Source organism: Capra hircus, chromosome 7 (genome assembly GCF_001704415.2).
Source record: "Capra hircus breed San Clemente chromosome 7, ASM170441v1, whole genome shotgun sequence".
NCBI lineage: Eukaryota > Metazoa > Chordata > Mammalia > Artiodactyla > Bovidae > Capra > Capra hircus.
Window position 1 is genome coordinate 92879920 of NC_030814.1, and position 21817 is coordinate 92901736.

Sequence of the window (21817 nt, forward strand, 5' to 3'; positions counted from 1 at the left end):
AACGGGCTTTCTTCAGTGGCTAAAGAACCTGCCTGCCAATGCAGGAGACATGAGAGATGCGGGTTCAATCCCTGGGTCAGGAAGATCCCCTGGTTGAGGGCACAGCAACCCACTCTGGTATTCTTGCGTGGAGAATCCCACAGTGAGAGGAGCCTGTAGGGCTACAGTCCATGGGGTCACAAAGAGTTGGACATTACTGAAGCAACTTAGCATGCATGCAATAAAATGAGGTGATGAGAGATGGGAGATAGATCTTGGTAGGGGTAAGGAAAAAGTGAGTGGGAAGAAAAGAGAGAGAAGGGGAGACAGACCCACACAATGACACACTAACCAGATGATCTTATCTTCATTGTGGAGAAAGGAGAGACTTCGAGGCTTGTCAGAGTGTCCTTTCTGAGTAGAGGCAACTCAGCAGAAAAGGGCGTGATGCTCCGGCTGCCTTGAGCAATTCTCGCTCTGCCCTCCCCTTCTCTCCACGCCCTCAGTTGTTGAAAAGCCTGGGAACAGAGGAAAAGTACTCCTCTTTGAATGGCAGGACCTGCACGATGTGGAGCCTCAGTTTTCTCCTCTTTTGGGGTGAGTGTGAGGTGGAATAGGAGGCCTGGGGGAAACAGACTGTGAGGAGGAGGGGGGACCTCGACTGTCCAGCCAGGACATCATGATTCTAGGCCGGATGCTGTACAACTTCATTGGGGAAACTTTGGCTAAAAAGTCAGCCCAGGGAATTCAGCCATCAAGGAAGAGTTTTGTTACAGTCCTTCATTTGGCATGTATTTCCTGAGCACCTACTATGTGCCAGCTGCTGTTTTAGGCATCAGAGATAGAGCTGTGAATGAACAGACAAGTTTCCTGCCCTTGAGAAGCTGGCATACCGGCGAGAGGAGGCAGGAAGAAAGGAAACCTCTGACGGTAATAGCAACCTTCTAAGTTCCTCAAACGGACTGCATTCAACCTTCACTAAATTCCTCCGATATCAGGTCATGAAAAATCCCATTTTACAAAGGAGAAAAATGAGGCAAAAGAGATGAAATAACTTGCTCAAGCCCACTTAGCTTGTAAGGGGTTACAGCCAGGATTTAAAACTGGGCAGCCTGGTGACTCAGATGGTAAAGAATCTGCCTGCAATGTGAGAGATGCGAGTTCAGTCCCTGGGCTGGGACGACCCCCTGGAGAAGGGAATGGCTACCCCCTCCAGTATTCTTGCCTGGAGAATTCCTTGGACAGAAGAGCCTGGTTGGCTACAGTCTATGGGGATGCAAAGAGTTAGACACAACCCAGAAACTAACACTAACAACCTGGTTGTGGAGTCTGCAATTTTTTTCTAAACTGTGCTGCTCCAAACAACAAACAAACAAAAGCATTTCAGGGAGTGACAATTGCTAGGGAAGAAATTGCCATAGAGTGTGACTAGGGATTATGTGATGGGGGAAGTCAGGGAAGCTATTTCTGAAGAACAGCGAGATGGAGTCAACCTTGTTATTTTTCTTCAGATGTCAGCTTTTTCTGGGTTTGATTTTTTTTACAGAAATATTTATTTATGCATTAGTCTACGCCATGTCTCAGTTGTGGCATGTAGAATCTCTTTTGGTTTCGGCACATGGGATCTACTTCCCTGATTGAATCTGAGTCCCTATATTGGAAGCTCAGTGTCCTAATCGCTGGATGACCAGGGAAGTCCTCTTACAACAAAATTTTAAACCCAAGCATTTTGACACTAGAGCTGATATGCTTAAACATGAGGCTTTGCTGCCTCTAAAATAATTGAAGAGCAAGAGAATTTCAGTTAGAGATAAGGCTTCCTGATAGCTCAGTTGGTAAAGAATCCACCTGCAATGCAGAAGACCTGGGTTCAATTCCTGGGTTGGGAAGATCCGCTGGAGAAGGGATAGGCTACCTACTCCAGTATTCTTGGGCTTCCCTTGTGGCTCAACTGGTAAAGAATCTGCCTGCAGTGCAGGGGACCTGGCTTCAATTCCTGGGTTGGGAAGATCCCCTGAAGAAGGGAAAGGCTACCCATTCTAGTATTCTGGCCTGGAGAATTCCACGGACTTTATAGTCCATGGCGACACAAAGAGTAGGACACGACTGAGTGATTTTCAAAAAAACAAACAAAAGAAAGGTAGGAGTTAGGTTCCTTGGGACTTGCTGACTGGCAGGCTGCATTAGAAGGAGCAGGTCACTCGTGGACCTCAAATGCTAAAATGCAGACTTGCTTCTCTGATGTGTCACCATTAGTGCTGGCCATTAGCACTCCAGCTCTGCCCTTAATATGCAGAGTGGTGACGATGACGGTGGTGACCGTGATGGTGGTGGTGATGACAATGGCGGTGCTGAAGATGATGATGATGGCAAAGCTATGGTGGTGGCGGTGGTGATGATGAAGGTGATGCGATTATGGTGGTGGTCGTGATGGTGACAGAGAAGAGCTTAATGCTGGAGTAGCTGAACTGCCTTTTAAACATTAAAAAAAAAAAACAAGAATTGTGGACTTCCCTGATGGTCCAGTGGTTAAGACTCTGTGCTTCCACTGCAGAGGGCCCTGGTGTCATCTCTCGTTGGGGAACTGTGATTCCCCTGTGTCGAGCGGCTTGGCCAAAATAAAATTAAGAATCGTCTTACCCTCCCAACCAATTTAATACTATGGATATACTATGAGTTTCCCTGGTGGCTCAAATCGTGAAGAGTCTACCTGCAATGCAGGAGACCTGGGTTTGATCCCTGGGTAGGGAAGATCCCCTGGAGAAGGGAATGGCTACTCACTCCAGTATTCTTCCCTGGAGAATCCCATGGACAGAGGAGACTAGTGGGCTATAGTCCATGGGGTCACAAAGAGTCAGACATGACTGAGCAACTAACACTTAACACATGGCAGCTCTATGGATATACTATAGACTTATTTATATATTATATGCATAACTGTATGTGTTCTATATGTAAAAGAGCAAGATTCTTTTCATCTCTTCACAAGAGCCAAGGTTTGCCTTTTTAAGGGAGAGGTTATTTTCTTTGAGAATGCTTGTTTAAATGTATGTTTTAGAAAAAGAAAAAAAAACTTGAACGGAGAGAAACCCAAGCTATAAGTTAGTAATTGTATTTAAGTAATTACAACCACTGAAACATGTGATTATAGTTTTAAAGCATTGAAATTTCTTTGCGAACAAGTTGTAGAGGCTCCTTCTCCGGCATGAAATAAACTGGAAGTGTAAGGATAAATCTCCCTGAGGCAGATACAGGCTGGATCCTGAGAACTTAGAAGGTGGACTTTCATTGTGTTGGCCTACGTTTTCTATTTTGCCTTATAACTCTGATTTCATTGGTTCATAAACTTGAGTTTTACAGCCTGTTACTGAAAGGTGGTGAGCCCAGCTGCTCACTGCTCAAAACCTAGCAAAAAGGCCAGGTTGGCGGAAAGTTTGCTTTATTTCAATGTTAGCAGCTGAGGAGGGAGGGCAGACATCTGCCCAAAGGCCAGCTCCCCTACACTGGCAGCCAGTGGGACAAGAGTTTTCATGGACAGAAGGAGGAGGCTACACGCAGAAACAGCGTGGTCATCTTTGACAGTCATCTTCAATTTGGTCATCAGTGGTCTAACCATTGTCACCTTGGTTGTTTTAGGTACAGCCAATCTTCAGTTCCAGGATGGGTTTATTTCCATCTCTTTGAGGCCAGTTCTCAGAATTGTGGCAGCTTATGCCGTGGGTACTGTCTGGCCCTCATGCCGTTAACTTCTCCACCTGGTGGGGCTTTCAGAATAAGACAGCTCACAGGCTGTGGCTCAGAAAATTGTCTGTAGCCCTTGAGAAGGAACTGAAAGTCCCTGACTATGCTTAATGACTGCATTAATCATTATTTGCTCTCCTTTGTTTCTGCCTGTTCTCGTTTCTCGGATTAAACTGATTCTTTAACTCAAATTTTCCGCAGATAAAAGGCAGGCAGAGGACATGGAGGTTGGGGGGAGGCACAAGGACTGTAAGGTCTTGCTCCATTTCAAAGCCTAGAAAAAAAAAATGTATGTTTTTGAAAATCAGCTGGAACTCTCCTTAATTGAAAAGGAAATGAAGGCAATACAAACAAAGTGAGAAACAAAGATAAAGTGCTGAGAAGCAGGAATGGTTGCTGTGAAGACTGGATAATAACTCATGCTTGTCACTCAGCTGGGGCTTTCACTGAGGCTCATCAGATCTGTTTCTAGGGACTTCCCTGGTGGTCCAGTGGCTAAGACTTTGAGCTACCAATGCAGGGGACCTAGGTTGGATCCCTGACACAACTAAAGAGTTTGCCAGCCACAGTGAAGATCAAAGACCCCCTGTACTGCAGCTAAGACCTGGCGCAGCCGAATAAATTAATAAATATTTTAAAAAGCCCTGCTTCTATGAGACCACTCCAGGAGTGATTTTTCAGGTTGAGTCCAAAGAACTTCTTGATGCATCATGGTGTTTTTCTTTCTTGTTTTTCTTTCTTCACAGGGTGTTGTGGTATATACACCTGGGGAATGCTCACATTACCCTCACTGGGATCAATGACAAGGCGTAAGTTGGACAAACAGACTCCATATGCCCAATGTGGTGGGGAGGAGATGCTTCTGTCCCAGGAGGCTGCACCACCGCTGGACACTTGCCACGAGCTAGTTAGTCGCCAAGAAAGGGAAGAAAGGGATAACATCCTGTCTCCCAGTTCCCACCTGAGCTCTTTCTCTTGTACCTTAAAATTGCTGTGTGACCTCAGGCAAGTCACACAACCTCTCTGATCTCCAGTTTCCTCAGCTGCAAAATACAGGTAACAAGGGTTCCTATCCCACAGGAATGTTGTGAAGCTTAAACCCAAAGAGGTAACTTTGTCAATCATTTGGCTCCATAAATGGTGGTGCCATGGGCATGGGTATGGAGTTTAATCAAACTACAACTCAATGCGAAAAGAAATGCATTTCTGGATGTTTTGTTAAGTATTCTCATCTTCCACACAAGCTCCTGCTGGACTCAGGAAGAGAAACATTGTCAGTTCTTAATGTTGTCAGTGTCTCAGTTTTCTGATTCAGCATTGTTTGGGAAACTCAGTCTATATCGTAGGAAGAGTTAATCTTTCAAATTTTCTCACCCTACTCTTGTTCCTACCAAGATGATGTGTGGGTGTTGTCCCAGAGGAAGCCTGTGGGATCTTGCAGCTGTGAAGTATGGACTCTGAATGAGTTGTTTTGTCTATTGGTAAAGCATGGTAACAACACTGGAGTAAACTAATGTATATTTACCCCTGGGAACTGGCTGGAAAACTTGTTGCATTTGTTAGAGTACCCCAAGCTACTGCAACAAATACACTCCAGTCAGTGGCTCAAGAAAAAGAAATTTAATTCTTGTTTGTTCAAGAGTCCAGTGAGGATATCTCTTGCTAGTGGGTGGTTTTCTTACATGAAGTGATTCAGGAACCCAGATGCTTTCTGTTTGTGACTCAGCCACACTAGTGCCTTGGAATCTCTGCAGATAGTGGAGAAGGCACATTATTAAAACTCAGGCTTGGCAATGACACTTGTCACTTCCACTTAGGGTCACATGACCATGCCTGGATACAAGGTGAGCTGGGAAACACAGTCCATGGCTGGGTAGTTGCCTTCTACTGTCAGTTTTATACCATAGAAAGGAAAGCGTGGAGTTTTTGTTTGATCTTGGGCTACTGAGCTATCTCTGGCACAGTTAGAGCCCATTTTAATGCAATACTATGCAGCTGTTGGAAATCATGAGTTCAGTCATGTGAACTGACTTGGCAAGTTGCCCCAAACATTATTTTCTTAATTTTTTTAAATTATAGAAATAAACATTCAAAGGTAGGAAAAATAGTATAACAAACTCTCATGTACCTATTGCCCAACTTCAACACTTGGCAGATTTTGCTGCTCTTGGCTTGCAAGACTTATTGTAACATGGAAAAAACAGTTATAAGCAGAACAGAGTGGTGGAAAAGAACTTTCAGTGAACATGTTCTGGATCTACAGCAGTCACTAGTCAGTGAGGCTCCTGAGAACTTGGAGTGTGGCTAGTGTAACTGAAGAATCAATGCTCCATTTTACTTAATTTTAATAGATTTCAGTATAAACAACCATCTACTGTATTGGACCGTATATTGCATGATACCATTCACATGAAGAAAATTGTGTGAATGTATACATTTATTTAACATATTTACATGACTGAGTTTGTGAACAGGACCTAACCTAGAAGTATTCCCTCTTTTTGGCAGTGGTGATCTCTTGGTATAAAACAGAGCACAGGGAGATCTTCACTTTTAATTTTATATATTTCTGCCTTATTTGAGTTTTTTACAATAAGTAATTATCATCTTCTTAGCAAAAGATGAAAGCAAATGAAACAACAGATACACAGCACTATATATAAAACAAATAAGCAACAAGGTCCTATTGTATAGCACAAGGAACTATATTATTCAGTATCTTGAAATAATATATAATGAAAAAGAATATATATACATACATATATGTATATATATGAATCATTTTGCTATATCCCAGAAGCTAATACAACGTTGTAAATCAACTACAATAAAGAAGGAAACAAAGTTCAGTTGAGTTGCTCAGTCGTGTCCGACTCTTTGTGACCCCCGTGGACTGCAGCACACCAGGCTTCCCTGTCCGTCACCATCTCCAGGAGCTTGCTCAAACTCATGTCCAATGAGCTGGTGATGCCGTCCAACCATCTCATCCTCTGTTGTCCCTTTCAGGACCAGCACCTGCTTTTGGTTAGTTTCCAAAGAAACAGAGTAAGAGATGAGGATGCTTGTGAGTAACTTACTAAGGGAGGACTCCCAGGAGACACTTGTAGGGGAGGAAGAGGAGCAGGGATTGGGGCAGGGGCAGGAACAAGTCATTCAGAAGGTGTTTCAGGAAAGTTTCAGTCACAGCCTGATCCTGCCAGGAGCTCTGGAGTATGAATTACACCAGAGGCTGTTACACTCCCACGTGTGTCAAGCAGTGCTCCTAGGCCAGCGAGACAGTGTGAGATGGGACGCCAATCAGGTAAAGTGAAAGGGGGCAGTATCAAGAGTGGCTGTTAGCCCCCATACCCATTTTTTTAAACTTTGTTTTTTACTGCATTGCACAGCATGTTTGATCTTAGTTCCCCCACAGGTTTAAACCTGTGGCTCCTGCGATGGAAGCAGAGTTTTAACCACTGGACACCAGGGAATTCCCTCACCCCCTTTTTAAGTGCTTCCCAGGTAGTGCTAGTGGTAAAGAACCTGCCTGCCAATCCAGAATGGTAAGGAGACATAAGAGACACAGGTTGGATCCCTGGGTGGGGAAGATGCCCTGGAGGAGGGCATGTCAACCCACTCCAGTATTCTTATCTGGACAACGTCATGGACAGATGAGCCTGGAGGGCTACAGTCCATAGGGTAGCACAGAGTTGGACATGATTGAAATGACTTAGCACACATGTACCCTTTTTTAAAAACTGTTTTTTAAAATCAAAGTATAGTTAATTTACAGTGTTGTGTTAGTTTCAGGGGTCCAGCAAAGTGAGATATATATATACCTTTTCATATTCTTTTCCATTATAGGTTATTACAAGCCATTGAATATAGTCCCCTGTGCTGCATAATAGGTCTTTGTTGTCTATTTTATATACAATGGTGTGCATTAGCTAATCCCAAAGTCCTCGTTTATCCCTACCTGACCCCCTTTCCACTTTGGCAACCATAAATTTGTTTTCTATGTCTGTGGGTCGATTTCTGTTTTGTAAATTGTTATGCTCCGAGCCCGTATCTCCGAACCGACCAAGAGAGCAAGTCCACCACAGTATTGCAAACGCAAGAAGGGAGTTTGTTTATTTCTAGCGCGCTAGGGCCCAAGTCTCATCTCACACAAGGGAATCTGACAAGAGCCCCGAACAAAGGAGTATGGCGGCTTATATACAGGCAGTTCTTTGTCTCAGTTACAGGAGTAGCTGGCGTTACATGATTGGCCAGGCAGGATGAGCGCATATCCTGTCTCTTTTTGGTAAACATGACTCAGGTCCTAGAGACCGTCATTTGGTCCCTAACATAAATAAGTTTGTCTGTATCATACACTTAAAGATTCCACATATAAGCCATGTCATATGACATTTGTCTTCCTCTGATTTACTTCACTTAGTATGATAGTCTCCGTTGCTGTAGATGGCACTGTTTCATTCTTGTTTTTGGCTGAGTGATATTCCATGGCACATATGCACCACATCTTTATCCATTCATCTGTGGATGGACGGGGGTTACTTCCATGTCTGGCTATTATGAATAGTGCTGCCATGAACACTGGTATCCACCCTTTGTTACCTGGCAAGGGGTGAAGAATTCATGAGGAGTTCCTTGCACCTCCCTGATGAAGGTAAATCCTCAGGAAGAGCCTGGGTTTTCCTCTTTACCTCTCCACTCCCGCTTTCACAACTCACCAGGTGCACAGGGAAACAAGGAGCCTGGTTTGAGACAATGGGGCATGGCCAGCTCTCAAAAAATCTATTGACTTCTCTTTTCTTGCAGATGAGCGGCCACGGCGGTCGTCGTCGAATGTTGGTAAGAGACTCCCCCAGCTTGAAGGCAATTAGACCTTGGACAAGTGCCTTCGTCTCTTGGTTTTGTTACCTGATTAATATGTATAGTGTAACGTGTGTGTGCTAAGTCGCTTTAGTCATGTCCGACTCTTCGTGCCCACCAGGCTCTTCTGTCCGTGGGATTCTCAGGCAAGAATACTGGAGTGGGTTGCCATGCCCTCCTCCATGAGATCTTCCCCACCCAGGGATTCAAGCTGCATCTTTCACCTCTCCTGAATTGGCAGATGGGTTCTTTACCACTAGCACCGCCAAAGTGCGGACTCAACTCCATGTGGAGTTGTCACGTGATGGGCTGTGGAATTGCCTTTCCTGGGTCTGAATCTTGGTTCTAGGGCTCACGCCCCGTGGCAACTGTCACGGCAGTCTGAGCACATGTTGGAAAAGAATTTCCAGACACAGAGCATTTCAGAAGGGAGTATGTTTATTAACAGCAAGGAGCAGAGATAATAAAAGTGAAAGTGAAAGCCACCCAATCATGTCTGATTCTTTGAGACCCAATGGACTGTAGCCCACAAGGCTTCTCTGTCCATGGGATTCTCCAGGCAAGAATACTGGAGTAGGTTGCCATGCGCTCCTCTATGGGATCTTCCCAACCAGGGATCGAACTCAGGTCTCTTGCATTAGCAGGTAGATTCTTTACCGTCTGAGCCACCTGTGAAGCCCACATATAAATATGTGTAAAGATTTATTGTAAGGAATTGGCTCACATGATTCTGGCAAGATCTGCAGACCAGAGAAAATTTGGAGAACAGAGCAAAGGTGAACGTGGCTAGTGGGGCCAGGTCAAAGACGAGCCAAGAAGGCTGACAGGTGCCCGGTCACACAGGACTGACTGTGTTGCTACTCTGGTTTGGGATGGATTTGAGTTATGAGAGGCAGAGCTAGAGGAAAGCAATAGGAAAGTCCGAGTTGAGAGATCACAAGTGGTAATACACCGGAAATCTGCAAAGAGAAGTTTTGCCTCTGCAGATGAAAGAGGAAGCTGGAAATGAGTAGAAAGAGAGAACCCAAGGCATTAAGCAGGGAAGGGAAATAGGCAAAGCATGTTGTAGGTGTCAAAGAGTCTGGCTGTCAAGACCTTAGTAATGAAAAGCCACAATTTTCATAGTTTTTAAAATCAATGAAATTTTAAATTGGCTTCTAATGACTTTACAATGGTGATTTCTGCTGGACAGTGAAGTGAATCAGCTGTAAATATGCATGTATCCCCCCCCTTGGGGCCCCCGTCCCCCGCCCCACCCATCTAGGACACCGCAGAGCACTGAGCTGAGCCCCCTGTGCTAGACAGCAGTTTCCCACTGGCTGTCTATTTTACACATGATAATGCCTATGTCAATGCTGCCGTCTCAGTTTGTCCCACCCTCTCCTTCCCCTGCTGGGTCCACAAGTCTGTTCTCTGTGTTTGCGTCTCCATTCCTGCCCATAAATAGGTTCATCAGTACCACTTTTCTAGATTCCATACACAAGCTTTAATATATGATACTGTTTTTCTCTTTCCGACTTACTTCACTCTGTAAAACAGGCTCCAGTTTCATCCACTTTACTACAACAGACTCAAAATTGTTCCTTTTTATGGCTGAGTTGTATTCCGTCATATAAATGTACCACAACTTCTTTATCCATTCATCTGTCAATGGGACATCCAGGTTGCTTCCATGTCCTGGCTATTGTAAATAGTGCTGCAATGAATACTGGGATACATGTGTCTATTTGAATTATGGTTTTCTCAGGGTATATGCTCAGTAGCGGGATTACTGGGTCATATGGTCATTTTATTCCTAGTTTCTTCAGGCTCTACTACAAAGCTACAGTCATCAAGATAGTATGGTACTGGCACAAAGACAGACATACAGATCAGTGGAACAAAATAGAAAGCCCAGAGATAAATCTACGCATCTATGGATACCTTATCTTTGACAAAGGAGGCAAAAATATGCAATGGAGAAAAGACAATTTCTTTCACAAGTGGTGCTGGGAAAACTGGTCAACCACTTGTAAAAAAAATGAAACTAGAACACTTTCTAACACCATACACAAAAATAAACTCAAAATGGATTAAAGATCTAAAGGCAAGACCAGAAACTATAAAACTCCTAGAGGAAAAGATAGGTAAAACACTGACATAAATCACAGCAGGATCCTCTATGACCCACCTCTCAGAGTAACAGAAATAAAAGTGAAAATAAACAAATGGGACCTAATTAAACTTAAAAGCTTTTGCACAATGAAGAAAACTATAAGCAAGGTGAAAAGACAGCCTTTAGAATGGGAGAAAAAAATAGCAAATGAAGCAATTGACAAAGAATTAATGTCAAAAATGTACAAACAGCTCCTGCAGCTCAATACCAGAAAAATAAATGAGCCAATCAAAAAATGGGCCAGAGAACTAAACAGACATTTCTCCAAAGAAGACATACAGATAGTTAACAAACACATGAAAGGATGCTCAACATCACTCATTATCAGAGAAACACAAATCAAAATCACAATGAGGTACCATCTCACACTGGTCAGAACGGCTGCGATCCAAAAGTCTACAAGCAATAAATGCTGGAGAGGGTGTGGAGAAAAGGGAACCCTCTTACACTGTTGGTGGAAATGCAGACTAGTACAACCACTATGGAGAACAGTGTGGAGATTCCTTAAAAAACTGGAAATATAACTACCATACCACCCAGCAATCCCACTTCTGGGCATACACACTGAGGAAACCAGAATTGAAAGAGACTCGTGTACCCCAATATTCATCACAGCACTGTTTACAATAGCTGGGACATGGAAGCAACCTAGATGTCCATTGGCAGATGAATGGATAAGGAAGTTGTGGGACATATACACAACAGACTACTACTCAGCCATTAAAAAGAATGCATTTGAATCAGTTCTAATGAGGTGGATGAAACTGGAACCTATTGTACAGAGTGAAGTAAGTCAGGAAGAAAAACACCAATACAGTATATTAACATATATACATGGAATTTAGAAAGATGGTAACAATGACCCTATATGCGAGACAGCAAAAGAGACACAGATGTAAAGAACAGACTTTTGGACTCTGTGGGAGAAGACGAGGGTGAGATGATTTGAAAGAACAGCATTGGAACATGTATATTACCATATGTGAAATAGATGACTACTCCAAGTTCGACGCATGAAACAGGACACTCAAAGTCAGCGCACTGGGGACAACCCAGAGGGATGGGATGGGGAGGGAGGTGGCAGGGGGTTTGGGATAGGGGGCACATGTACACCTGTAGCTGATTCATGTCAATGTACGGCAAAAACCACCACAATATTGTAAAGTAATTAGCCTCCAATTAAAATAGATACATTAATTTAAAAAATCTCCGTACTGTTCTCTGTGTGTGTGTTTGTGTTAGTCGCTCCGTTATGTCTGACTCTTTGTGACCCCATGGACTGTAGCCCGCCAGGCACCTCTGTCCACGGGATTCTCCAGGCAAGAATACTGGAGTGGGTAGCCATTCCCCTCTCCAGGAGATTTTTCCAAGCCAGGGATCAACCTTCCTCCTCTCCCTTGCAGCTCCACTCGGGGCTCTAACCCAAAGTCCTTCTTCTCCACTGCCTAGATGTGAATGGGTGTGTAGATACCACCTTGTGTCCAGCGTATGCAACCTGCACCAACACTTCAACAAGTTACTACTGCGCTTGCAAAAGAGGTTTCCTGTCCAGCAATGGACTGAAGACATTTAAGGGCCCAGGAGTGGAATGCAGAGGTGAGTTCATGCGCCATCAAACCCCACCCCCTCCTCCCCAGCATTTGGTAGTAAAATCAGATAGAAGCTGGCTGGGCAGCAGATGTAGGTATGTAAAAGCATTGTTTTCTTTCTTCCTTCTTTCCTTTGCCTCTCCTTCTTCCTTCCTTCCCCCATGTCTTTCTCTTTCTTTCTTAGTTTCTTTCTATTATAAACATAATTCCTGGTCACTAAAAACTCTAATGATTTTAGAGGCAAGTATTAGAATAAAAAAAGAGGAACTTCCTGGTGGTCCAGCTAAGACACCGTGCTCCCAATGCAGGGGGACTGGGATTCGATCCCTGGTCAGGGAACTCGATTCCACATGCTGCACCTAAATATCCTGCATGCTGCAACTAAGACCTTGCAAAAAAATTCTCATAAAAACAGAAAGAAAATTGTGCTGTATGTCAATATACAGAAATAAACACTGATTTTCTTCCTGTCACCTCTCCATGCAAATAATTTTTAATATGTACTGAATACCAGGCCCTGTGTGAAGGTCTTTATGTGCATTTTCACATAGTATAGGCACTGTGATGATCTCCATTGTACAGATGAGAAAACTGAGGCTTGGGGAGCTAAAATGATTTGTTTAGGGTCATTGAACAATTGAATTGGAATTCAAAGCCAGGTCTTTTTGAGTCTAATGGCAGTCTCTCAACCACTTACCTATTTGTCACACTCCAGATGTGAGATGTTGGGAAAATGTATTTAATCTCTCTAAGCTTCAATCTTTCCATCTGTAAAATGAATGTATAAGAGTACCTACCTTAAAGGATATTTGAGAAGATTAAATGCATTAATGTATGCAGTGTGCTAAGCACATGTACAGTCCCAAGAGCTACTATTAATAGAAATAATAGAAACTAAAATAATTTCTAGAATGACCTAAATTTTTGGTCTATATTCCTTATATTTAGACCCAAACTCTCCTCTCGACAGTAAAGGCCTGACTATGCCTCTGACATAATTTGCAAGTGTCTGCAATCTATTTCTGTAAGGGGCCAGATAGTAAATGTTTTGGAGACTGCAGTTTGTATGATCTCTCTCTTAAGTACTCAATACTCCAGTTGTAGTGCAAAAGCAGCCATCAATGATACATAAATGAATGAGTGGAGGTGTGTTCTAATAAAACTTTATTTATTCAAACAAGTGACAGTCCAGATTTGATTCATGGGCTATAGTTTATTGAGCTCTGAACAAGATTTCCATTTAATAATTTATTTCCATTATTATAGTTCCCAGGGAGCTCCAAACATCCTTTTCTTAAAAAATTAGTTATTATTGAAATATAGTTGATTTAAAATATTATGTTAGTTTCAGGCATTATATATATATAGATAGATATGTATTCTTTTCCACTATGGTTTACTATAGGATATTGAATATCATTCCCTGTGTTATTCAGTAGGACCTTGTTTATCCATCCTATATATAATACTTTGCATCTGCTAATCCAAAACTCCCAATCTACCCATCCCCACTCTTGGCAACCACAAGTCTGTTCTGTATATCTGTGAGTCTATTTCTGTTTTGTAAATAAATTCATTTGTGTCATATTTTAGATTCCACATATAAGTGATGTCATATGGTATTTGCCTTTTTCTGTCTGACTTACTTCACATGGTATAATAATCTCTAGGTTCATCCATGTTGCTACAAATGGTATTATTTATTCTTTTTTATGGCTGAGTAATATTCCATTGTATATACATACCACACTTTCTTTATCCATTCCTTTGTCAATGAAAATTTAGGTTACTTCCATGTCTTGGCTATCGTAAATACTGCTGCTATGAGTACTGAGGTATATGTGTCTTTTTGAATTATATTTTTGTCCTGGTATACGCCCAGGAGTGGAATTGCTGGATCGTAAGCAATTCTGTTCTTAGTTTTTTGAGGAACTGCCATACTGTTCTCCATAGTGGCTGCACCAATTTACTCTCCCATCAACAGTGTGTAAGTGTCCCCTTTATCCACACTCTCTCCAGCATTTATTATTTGTAGAATTTTTAATGATGGACATTCTGACCAGTGTGAGGTGGTACCTCATTGTAGTTTTGGTTTGCATGTCTCAAATAATTGGCAATGTTGAGTATTTTTTCATGTGTATTGGTCATCTGCACAAATGTTTTTTAAATAAAATCTTTGGGCTACAGTTTATGGGTTATTCAGTAAACATAGTAGACTTGCTGGGCTCTTGTTTTTAGATAAAGGATGGAAGCAACATTTCCCATCTAGAAAATGGTGGATACTACATAAGAATCTTATATACTCTGTCTTTGACCTGTGGTACCTAATACATTGTGAATATTTTATAGTTCCTGTCAAATGAAGGAATGCGCTACCTTATTCCTTATGTCAGCTCTAGACTTACTCACCCTGCAGTTGATAGACAATTAGGTGGTTCTAGTGTTTCATTACTTAAGGCTGGAATGAATGTTACTATCTGTGTGATAAATACATAGGAAGTATTTATTTAGGGTGATCTGGCAGAGCAGGGGTGAAGGAAATTAGGGGAGGACCACCCCTCAGATGGTAAGGAATCTGCCTGCAATGCAGGAGACCTGGGTTCAATCCCTGGGTCAGGAAGATCCTCTGGAGAAGAGAACAGCTACCCACTCCAGTAGAAGTGCCTGGAGAATTCCATGGACAGAGGAGTCTGGCAGGCTCCAGGGGGTCACAAAGAGTTGGAGATGGCTGAGTGACTTTCACTTTCCTTTTTTTTTTTTTTCCTTTTCACCCCATGGTACCAAGACTGCACAATTCTATTGGCACTTTAATGAGTAAATTTGTATAATGCTTTTGCAAGATGTTCTGGTTATCTATTTCTGGGTAGCAGCAAACTCTGTGCATTAAAACACCAATGATCATTTATTTTGCTCCTGAATGAATCTTCTACTTGGGCTGAGTTCACTGACAATGGCTTGGCTTTGTTCCACATAGTGTCAGTTGAAGTGGCTCAACTGGGAGCTAGAGGATTCATTTTGAAAGAGGCTCACCCACAAGGCTGGCAAGCTGGTGATGGCTGTTGGCTGGTTGCTCTGCCAGGGCTGTGAGCTGGAGGTCTTAGCTCTTCTCCATGAGAGCTGTTTTTTTCATGGCTTATTGAGCTTCCTCACAGTATGGCAATTGAGTCAAGCATGAGCATCTCAAGAGAAGGTGTGGAAGTGTGTGATATTTTGATGACTTATCGTGGTAATTTTAATGACAGTGTCACTACCACCATAGTCACAAGTATGCTCAGATTCAAGTAGAGGAGATATAGACCCCACTGCTTGACAGAAGGAGTACCAAAAAAGGGCATTAAATTAAGGGTATACGAAATAGAAAGCATTGTTTCAACCATCTTTGGAAAATACAAACTGTATTTGAAGAGGATTTGTAACTCTGACTCTTTTTCTCTCCAGATATAGATGAATGCTCTCAAAGGCCCACACCATGTGGCCCTAACTCAATCTGCAGAAATCTGCCTGGGAGATATAGGTGCAGCTGTATGACTGGTTTCTCTTCTCCCACTGGAAATAACTGGATCTCAGGAAAGCGAGGCCGTTTCACCTGTAGAGGTAAAGGGCTCAGATATGGGTCTTTGGTGGACAGCTCCTACTGTTAGGAACGTGTGTTCTAACTTTAGACAACTAACATTTTGTCTGCTCACTCTCCTCCACTGCTCTTCAGACTTTAATGAATGCCTGTCCCTTGGGGTCTGCCCAGAGTATTCTGAGTGCATCAACTCTTTGGGAAGCTACTGTTGCAGCTGCAAAGTTGGATTCACCTTTAAAAACTCCATCTGTGAAAGTAGAGAGAATCTGATCTTTTTACCTTCTCAATTAATGGAGAGCTTTGTTTGATGATCCTATGAAGTAAGGGTTATGATCCTCATTTTAGGAATGATCCAACTGAGGCTCAGAGAGGTAAAGTCCCTTGCCCAGAGATACACAGCTATTAAGTAGAAGAATGTGGATCTGAACTCCCATTGAGTGTCTATTGGTCTTTCTTGATGTCTCAGTTGGTAAAGAATCTGCCTGCAATGCGGGAGACCTGGGTTTGATCCCTGGATTGGGAAGATACCCCGGAGAAGAGAAAGGCTATCCACTCCAGTATTCTGGCCTGGAGAATTCCATGGACAGTCTATGGGGTCACAAAGAGTCAGGCATGACTGAGCAACTTTCACTTCACTCTTCACTCTTGAGTGTCTACTATGAGTTAAGCAGTGAATCAGGCAGGACTTGAGAGTAACAGGGAGCTCTATCATTAGCATGATTCACACCTTTCCACTCCTGAGGGGAGATATTAACAACATCTGGAGATATTTTTGGTTGTTCAAACTGGTGGTGGTGATGGGGTGGTTGGTGTTACTGTCATCTGGTGGGTAGAGAACAGAGATCCTGCTAAACATCCTCCAATGCACAGAGCAGCCTCCCTACAACCAATAATAATCTGGTCCTAAATATCAGTAGTCCTGGGGAAAGCTCAGAACCAAACATCAAAACTTTTTCCTAAAAGATAATTAAATGAAGACCTGAGAGTTCTTTTTCTTTCTTTCTTTCTTTTTTAGTTTTTATACTTTTTGGCTGCTCCACATGGCATGGAGGGTCCTAGTTTCCACACCAGGAACTGAACCCGCACCCCTTGCATTGGAAGTGCTGAGTCTTAACAACTGGATCAGCATGGAAGTCTCACCTGAGAATTATTCTTCATTCTCCTTTACCTTTCATATTAAATCTGTCATTATGTCATTGGGCAATTGCTGCTACTGTTAAGTCACTTCAGTCGTGTCCGACTCTGTGCAACCCCATAGACGGCAGCCCACCAGGCTCCCCTGTCCCTGGGATTCTCCAGGCAAGAACATTGGAGTGGGTTGCCATTTCCTTCTCCAATGCATGAAAGGGAAAAGTGAAAGTGAAGTCGCTCAGTTGTGTCCGACTTCGCGACCCCATGGACTGCAGCCTACCAGGCTCCTCCATTCATGGGATTTTCCAGGCAAGAGTACTGAAGTGGGTTGCTGTTGCCTTCTCTGCATTCTATCTGCTAAATGTGTCTTAAATCTCTCCACTTTTCTCTCTCCTTGGTTTATGTACCATCATTAGTACTGTAACCACCTCACTAGTCTCTCCATTTTTCTAGTGTTACTCCATCAAATTTATCCTCCACACTGCAGCCAGAATATTCTCATGAAGAGATAGGGCTCCATCTTCCCAAGTCTGCTGCAGCACTATTATATATTTAAAGGGAGGATGACTCCATCAAGCAATGCATGGAGTGGCTAAGCTCTTATCATATCCTCTTTGCTTGGAGTTGGAGATTTTTACAGTCATCTATGACTTTTGCAATCTATTTGTAGCAGTTAGCTATTGCTGAGTAACAAAATCACCCTGAAAGTTAGTGACTAAAATAACAACCATTTATTTAGCTCTCTGGATTCCATGTGTTGGCAGTTTAGGTTCGGCTCTGCTGGTCAGTTCTTTCGGTTTCCACTGGGCTGGTCTATATGTGTTTCTGGGCAGCTGTGTGTCAGCTTCGCTGATCTTGGGTGGGCTGTCTCACATACCTGGAGCTCATCTGGGATGATCCATCTCTCTTTCATCTTGTCTTTTTTTCATTAGCCTGGAGTTGTTCAGATGGCACAGGCAAGGGGCCCAATGTAGGAGTAGAAGGACATAGATTTCTCCATATCTAAGTTCTGAAGTAGCACCATGTTGCTTGCCCTGTATTGACTGGCTCAATGCAAGTCATAGAGTCAAGGGCTGGGGACCCAAACCCCACATCTGAAAGAGCACAGTAGCAAGGTAACACTGTGTAGCACAAACCTCATCCAAAATAGTGGACACAGGGAGAATTAAAGGATGACAATGATCTGCAATCAATGATCATTATTGTTTGAAACTATTTGTCACTCTTTTGTGTGCATAAAGTTGGCCTGAATGTATTCTCATGGCCATGCCTAACATCAAGGGAGGTTAGGGAGAAGGGGAAAGTCTGGATACTGGGGCAGGTCAGGTGGAGACAATCTCGTGTTTGTAGTGTCTCATCTTTGCTGCTTCTCCTTCTTTGACATGGGTTTTCATTTCTACTCACCAGATGTGGACGAATGTGCCAATCCCAGAAGTTGCCCAGAGCATTCGACTTGCCACAACAGTGTTGGAAGCTACTCTTGTGGCTGCAACCCAGGTTTTCAATCCAGAAGTGGAAGGAAAAGTTTCCAGGGTCGAGGAGAGATGTGTGAAGGTATTTACAGGGGTCTTCTGGGGAATCAAGTGCAATGTGTTTGAAAAGACAGGAGTGGTGGGGAGAAGTTGAGGTGGGTCTTAGGTGAGTTCAAAGCCCTCATATGCAAAGCTGAAACCAATAGCAATTGATTCATTCATGCATTCATTCAACAAACACTTCTTGAGCACCTACTGTATGCCAAGCATTATTCTAGGGATGGAGGATACTGTGATAACACAGAAAAAAACATTTATTCTACTGGAACTTCTTATCATGGTGACAGAATTAGACAACAAACAAAATATAATCATGTATTTGGGTTGAGTTTGTTGATGATGGCTTGACATTCTTCCATGCAGTGACAGTTGTGTTGGCTCAACTGGGGGCTAGAGCATCCACATTGAAAGGGGCTCATTCACAAGGTGAAGGTGGTGCTGGCTGTTGGCTGGCAGCTCTGCCCGAGTTGTAAGCTGGTGGTCTAAGTTCTTCTCCATGAGAGCTGTTTTTTGCATGGCTAGTTGAGCTTCCACACAGTATGGCAGCTGAGTCAAGCATGGGCATCTCAAGAGAACCAGGTGGAAGTGTGTGATATTGTGATGACTTGGCATGGTATTTTTATGACCTAGTGTCACCACCACCACAGTCACATGCATCCTCAGATTCAAGGGGAGGAAATATAAACCTCATTGGTTGATGGAAGGAGTATAAAAGAAAGGACACTGAATTAAGGGCATTAGGAATGAAAGACATTGTTTCAACCATCTTTAGAAAATACAAACTATTTCCCAAGATGAAGAAAATTTGTAACTGTGACTCTGGAAATAATTGGATTCCTGGAAAGCCAGGTCATTTCAGCTGTACAGGTAATGTGCTCAGGCTCTCAGGCATGGGTCTTTTGTGAACAGCTCCAGTTGTGTTGGGTGCTTACGTTTCCTGGGGGCTTCCCAGGTGCTAAAGAACCAGCCTACAAATGCAGGAGACACAGGTTTGATCCCTGGGTCAGGAAGATCCCTTTGAGGAGGGCATGCCTACCCACTCCAGTATTCTTGCCTGGAGAATCCCATGGACCGAGGAGCCCGGTGGGCTACAGCCCATAGGGTCACAGAGACTCAGACACGACTGAAGTGACTTAGCACGCATGCACACATATGTGTTCTTACCTTAGACACCTAATCTTTATATGCTCACTCTTCTCCACTGCTCCTCCGACGTTAATGAACGCCTTTCCTGTGGGGTCTTCCCAGAACATTCTGAGTGCACCAACTGTTAAGCTACCATTGCAGCTGCCAAGTTCAATTCAGCTCTAACATCCTCAGTCAGTGAATGTGTGGAGAATCTGGTCTTCTTTAGCTATTCAATTAATTAAGAACTTCATTTGATGATGCTATGAGGTAGAGATGATGATTTTCTACCTGATTTTGATTGGAGATATTTGAAGTCATCTCTGATGTTTCTGGTCTAATTGTAGCAGTTAGCTATTGCTGAGTAATAAATCATCCCAGAGGTTAGGGGTTGAGACAAACACCATTTCGTTGTCTCTTCACCATGTGTTGGCACTTTGAGTTGGGCTCGCTGGTCAGTTCTTTAATTGTCCACTGGGCTTGTTCCTGTGTTTGTGGTCAGTTGTGTGTCAGCTTTGCTGATCTTGGCTGGGCTGTCTCACATATCTGAGAATCATCTGGGATGATCCATCTCTCTTCTACCTTGTATTTTTCATTGTTATCCTGGGGTTTGTTCATGTGGTAGAGGCAAGGGGCCCAGTGTAGAAGCAGAAACAAAGATTGGAACTGGCACCACTTTACTTCTGCTGTACTTATTGGTTCAAAGCAAGTCACAGAACCAGAGAGAGTGAAGAGGTGGTGAACCAAACCCCACATCTTAAAGAGAAAAGTGACAAGGTCGCATTGTGTAGCACGAGCCTCATCCCAAGGTGTGGACACAGGGAGGAGTAAATGATGACAGCCATTTCTGCAATCAGTGATCATTATGGCTTGAAACTATTTGCCACCGTTTTGAGTGTGCATACAGTTGTCCACAGTTTATTCTCACATCATGCTTCACAGCAAGGGAAGTTTTAGAGAAGGGGAAAATCTGGGAGCATCAGGTGGCAAACAGTTGGAGTGAATCTCCTGTTTGCAGTCCCATGTCCTTGCTTCTTCCTCTGCCTTGATCTGAGTTTTCATTTCTACTCACCAGATGTGGACGAATGTGCCAATCCCAGAAGTTGCCCAGAGCATTCGACTTGCCACAACAGTCTTGGAAACTACTCTTGTGTCTGCAACTCAGGGTATATATCCAGAAGTGGAAAGAAGAGTTTCCAGGGACCAGGGGAGACATGTCAAGGTAGGTGCATGGGTCTTCTGGGGAATCAAGTCCAATCTGTTTGGAAAGACAGCAGTGCTGGAGGAAGAGTTAGAAGTTGAGGTAGGTCTCAGCTGAGTTCAAAGTCTTGTTTGCAGAGCTGAAGCCAATTCATCCCTCATGCATTCATTCAACAAACACTTCTTGAGCACCTACTGTATGCCAAGCATTATTCTAGGGATGGAGGATACTGTGATAACACAGAAAAAAGTATTTATTCTACTGGAACTTCTTATCATGGTGAGAATCAGACAACAAACAAAATACAATCATGTATTTGGGCTGAGTTTGCTGCTGATGGCTTGACATTCTTCCACGCAGTGACAGTTGTGTTGGCTTAACTGAGAGCTAGAGGATCCACGTTGAAAGGGGCTCACTCACAAGGTGAAGGTGGTGCTGGCTGTTGGCTGGCACCTCTGCCAAAGTTGTAAACTGGAGGTTTAAGTTATTCTCCACGAGAGCTTTTTTTTTTTTTTTCATGGCTAGTTGAGCTTCCTCACAGTATGGTAGCTGAGTCAAGCATGGGCATCTCAAGAGAACCAGGTGGAAGTGTGTGATATTGTGATAACTTGGCATGGTATTTTTATGACCTAGTGTCACCACCACCACAGTCACATGCATGCTCAGATTCAAGGGGAGGAAATATAAACCTCATTGGTTGATGGAAGGAGTATCAAAGAAAGGGCACTAAATTAAGGGCATTAGGAATAAAAGACATTGTTTCAACTATCTTTGGAAAATACAAACTATTTCCCAAGATGAAGAAAATTTGTAACTGTGACTCTGGAAATAATTGGATTCCTGGAAAGCCAGGTCATTTCAGCTGTACAGGTAATGTGCTCAGGCTCTCAGGCATAGGTCTTTTGTATACAGCTCCAATTGTGTTGGGTGCATTCGTTT

At 43.1% G+C, this 21817-nt stretch overlaps 1 protein-coding gene across 2 annotated transcripts in view; it reads left to right on the top strand.

Annotated features, from left to right (window-relative positions):
• ADGRE1 (adhesion G protein-coupled receptor E1) overlaps positions 510 to 21817 on the top strand; it is a 94955-nt gene continuing 73647 nt past the window's right edge. For both annotated transcript variants that reach the window (XM_018050945.1, XM_018050946.1), the window contains exons 1-7: positions 510 to 576; positions 4467 to 4529; positions 8521 to 8553; positions 12179 to 12325; positions 15757 to 15912; positions 18428 to 18574; positions 20753 to 20899. In XM_018050945.1, coding sequence (XP_017906434.1) covers positions 546 to 576; positions 4467 to 4529; positions 8521 to 8553; positions 12179 to 12325; positions 15757 to 15912; positions 18428 to 18574; positions 20753 to 20899 — 724 coding nt within the window. In that variant the 5' untranslated portion in view covers positions 510 to 545. The remainder of the gene's footprint in view (positions 577 to 4466; positions 4530 to 8520; positions 8554 to 12178; positions 12326 to 15756; positions 15913 to 18427; positions 18575 to 20752; positions 20900 to 21817) is intronic.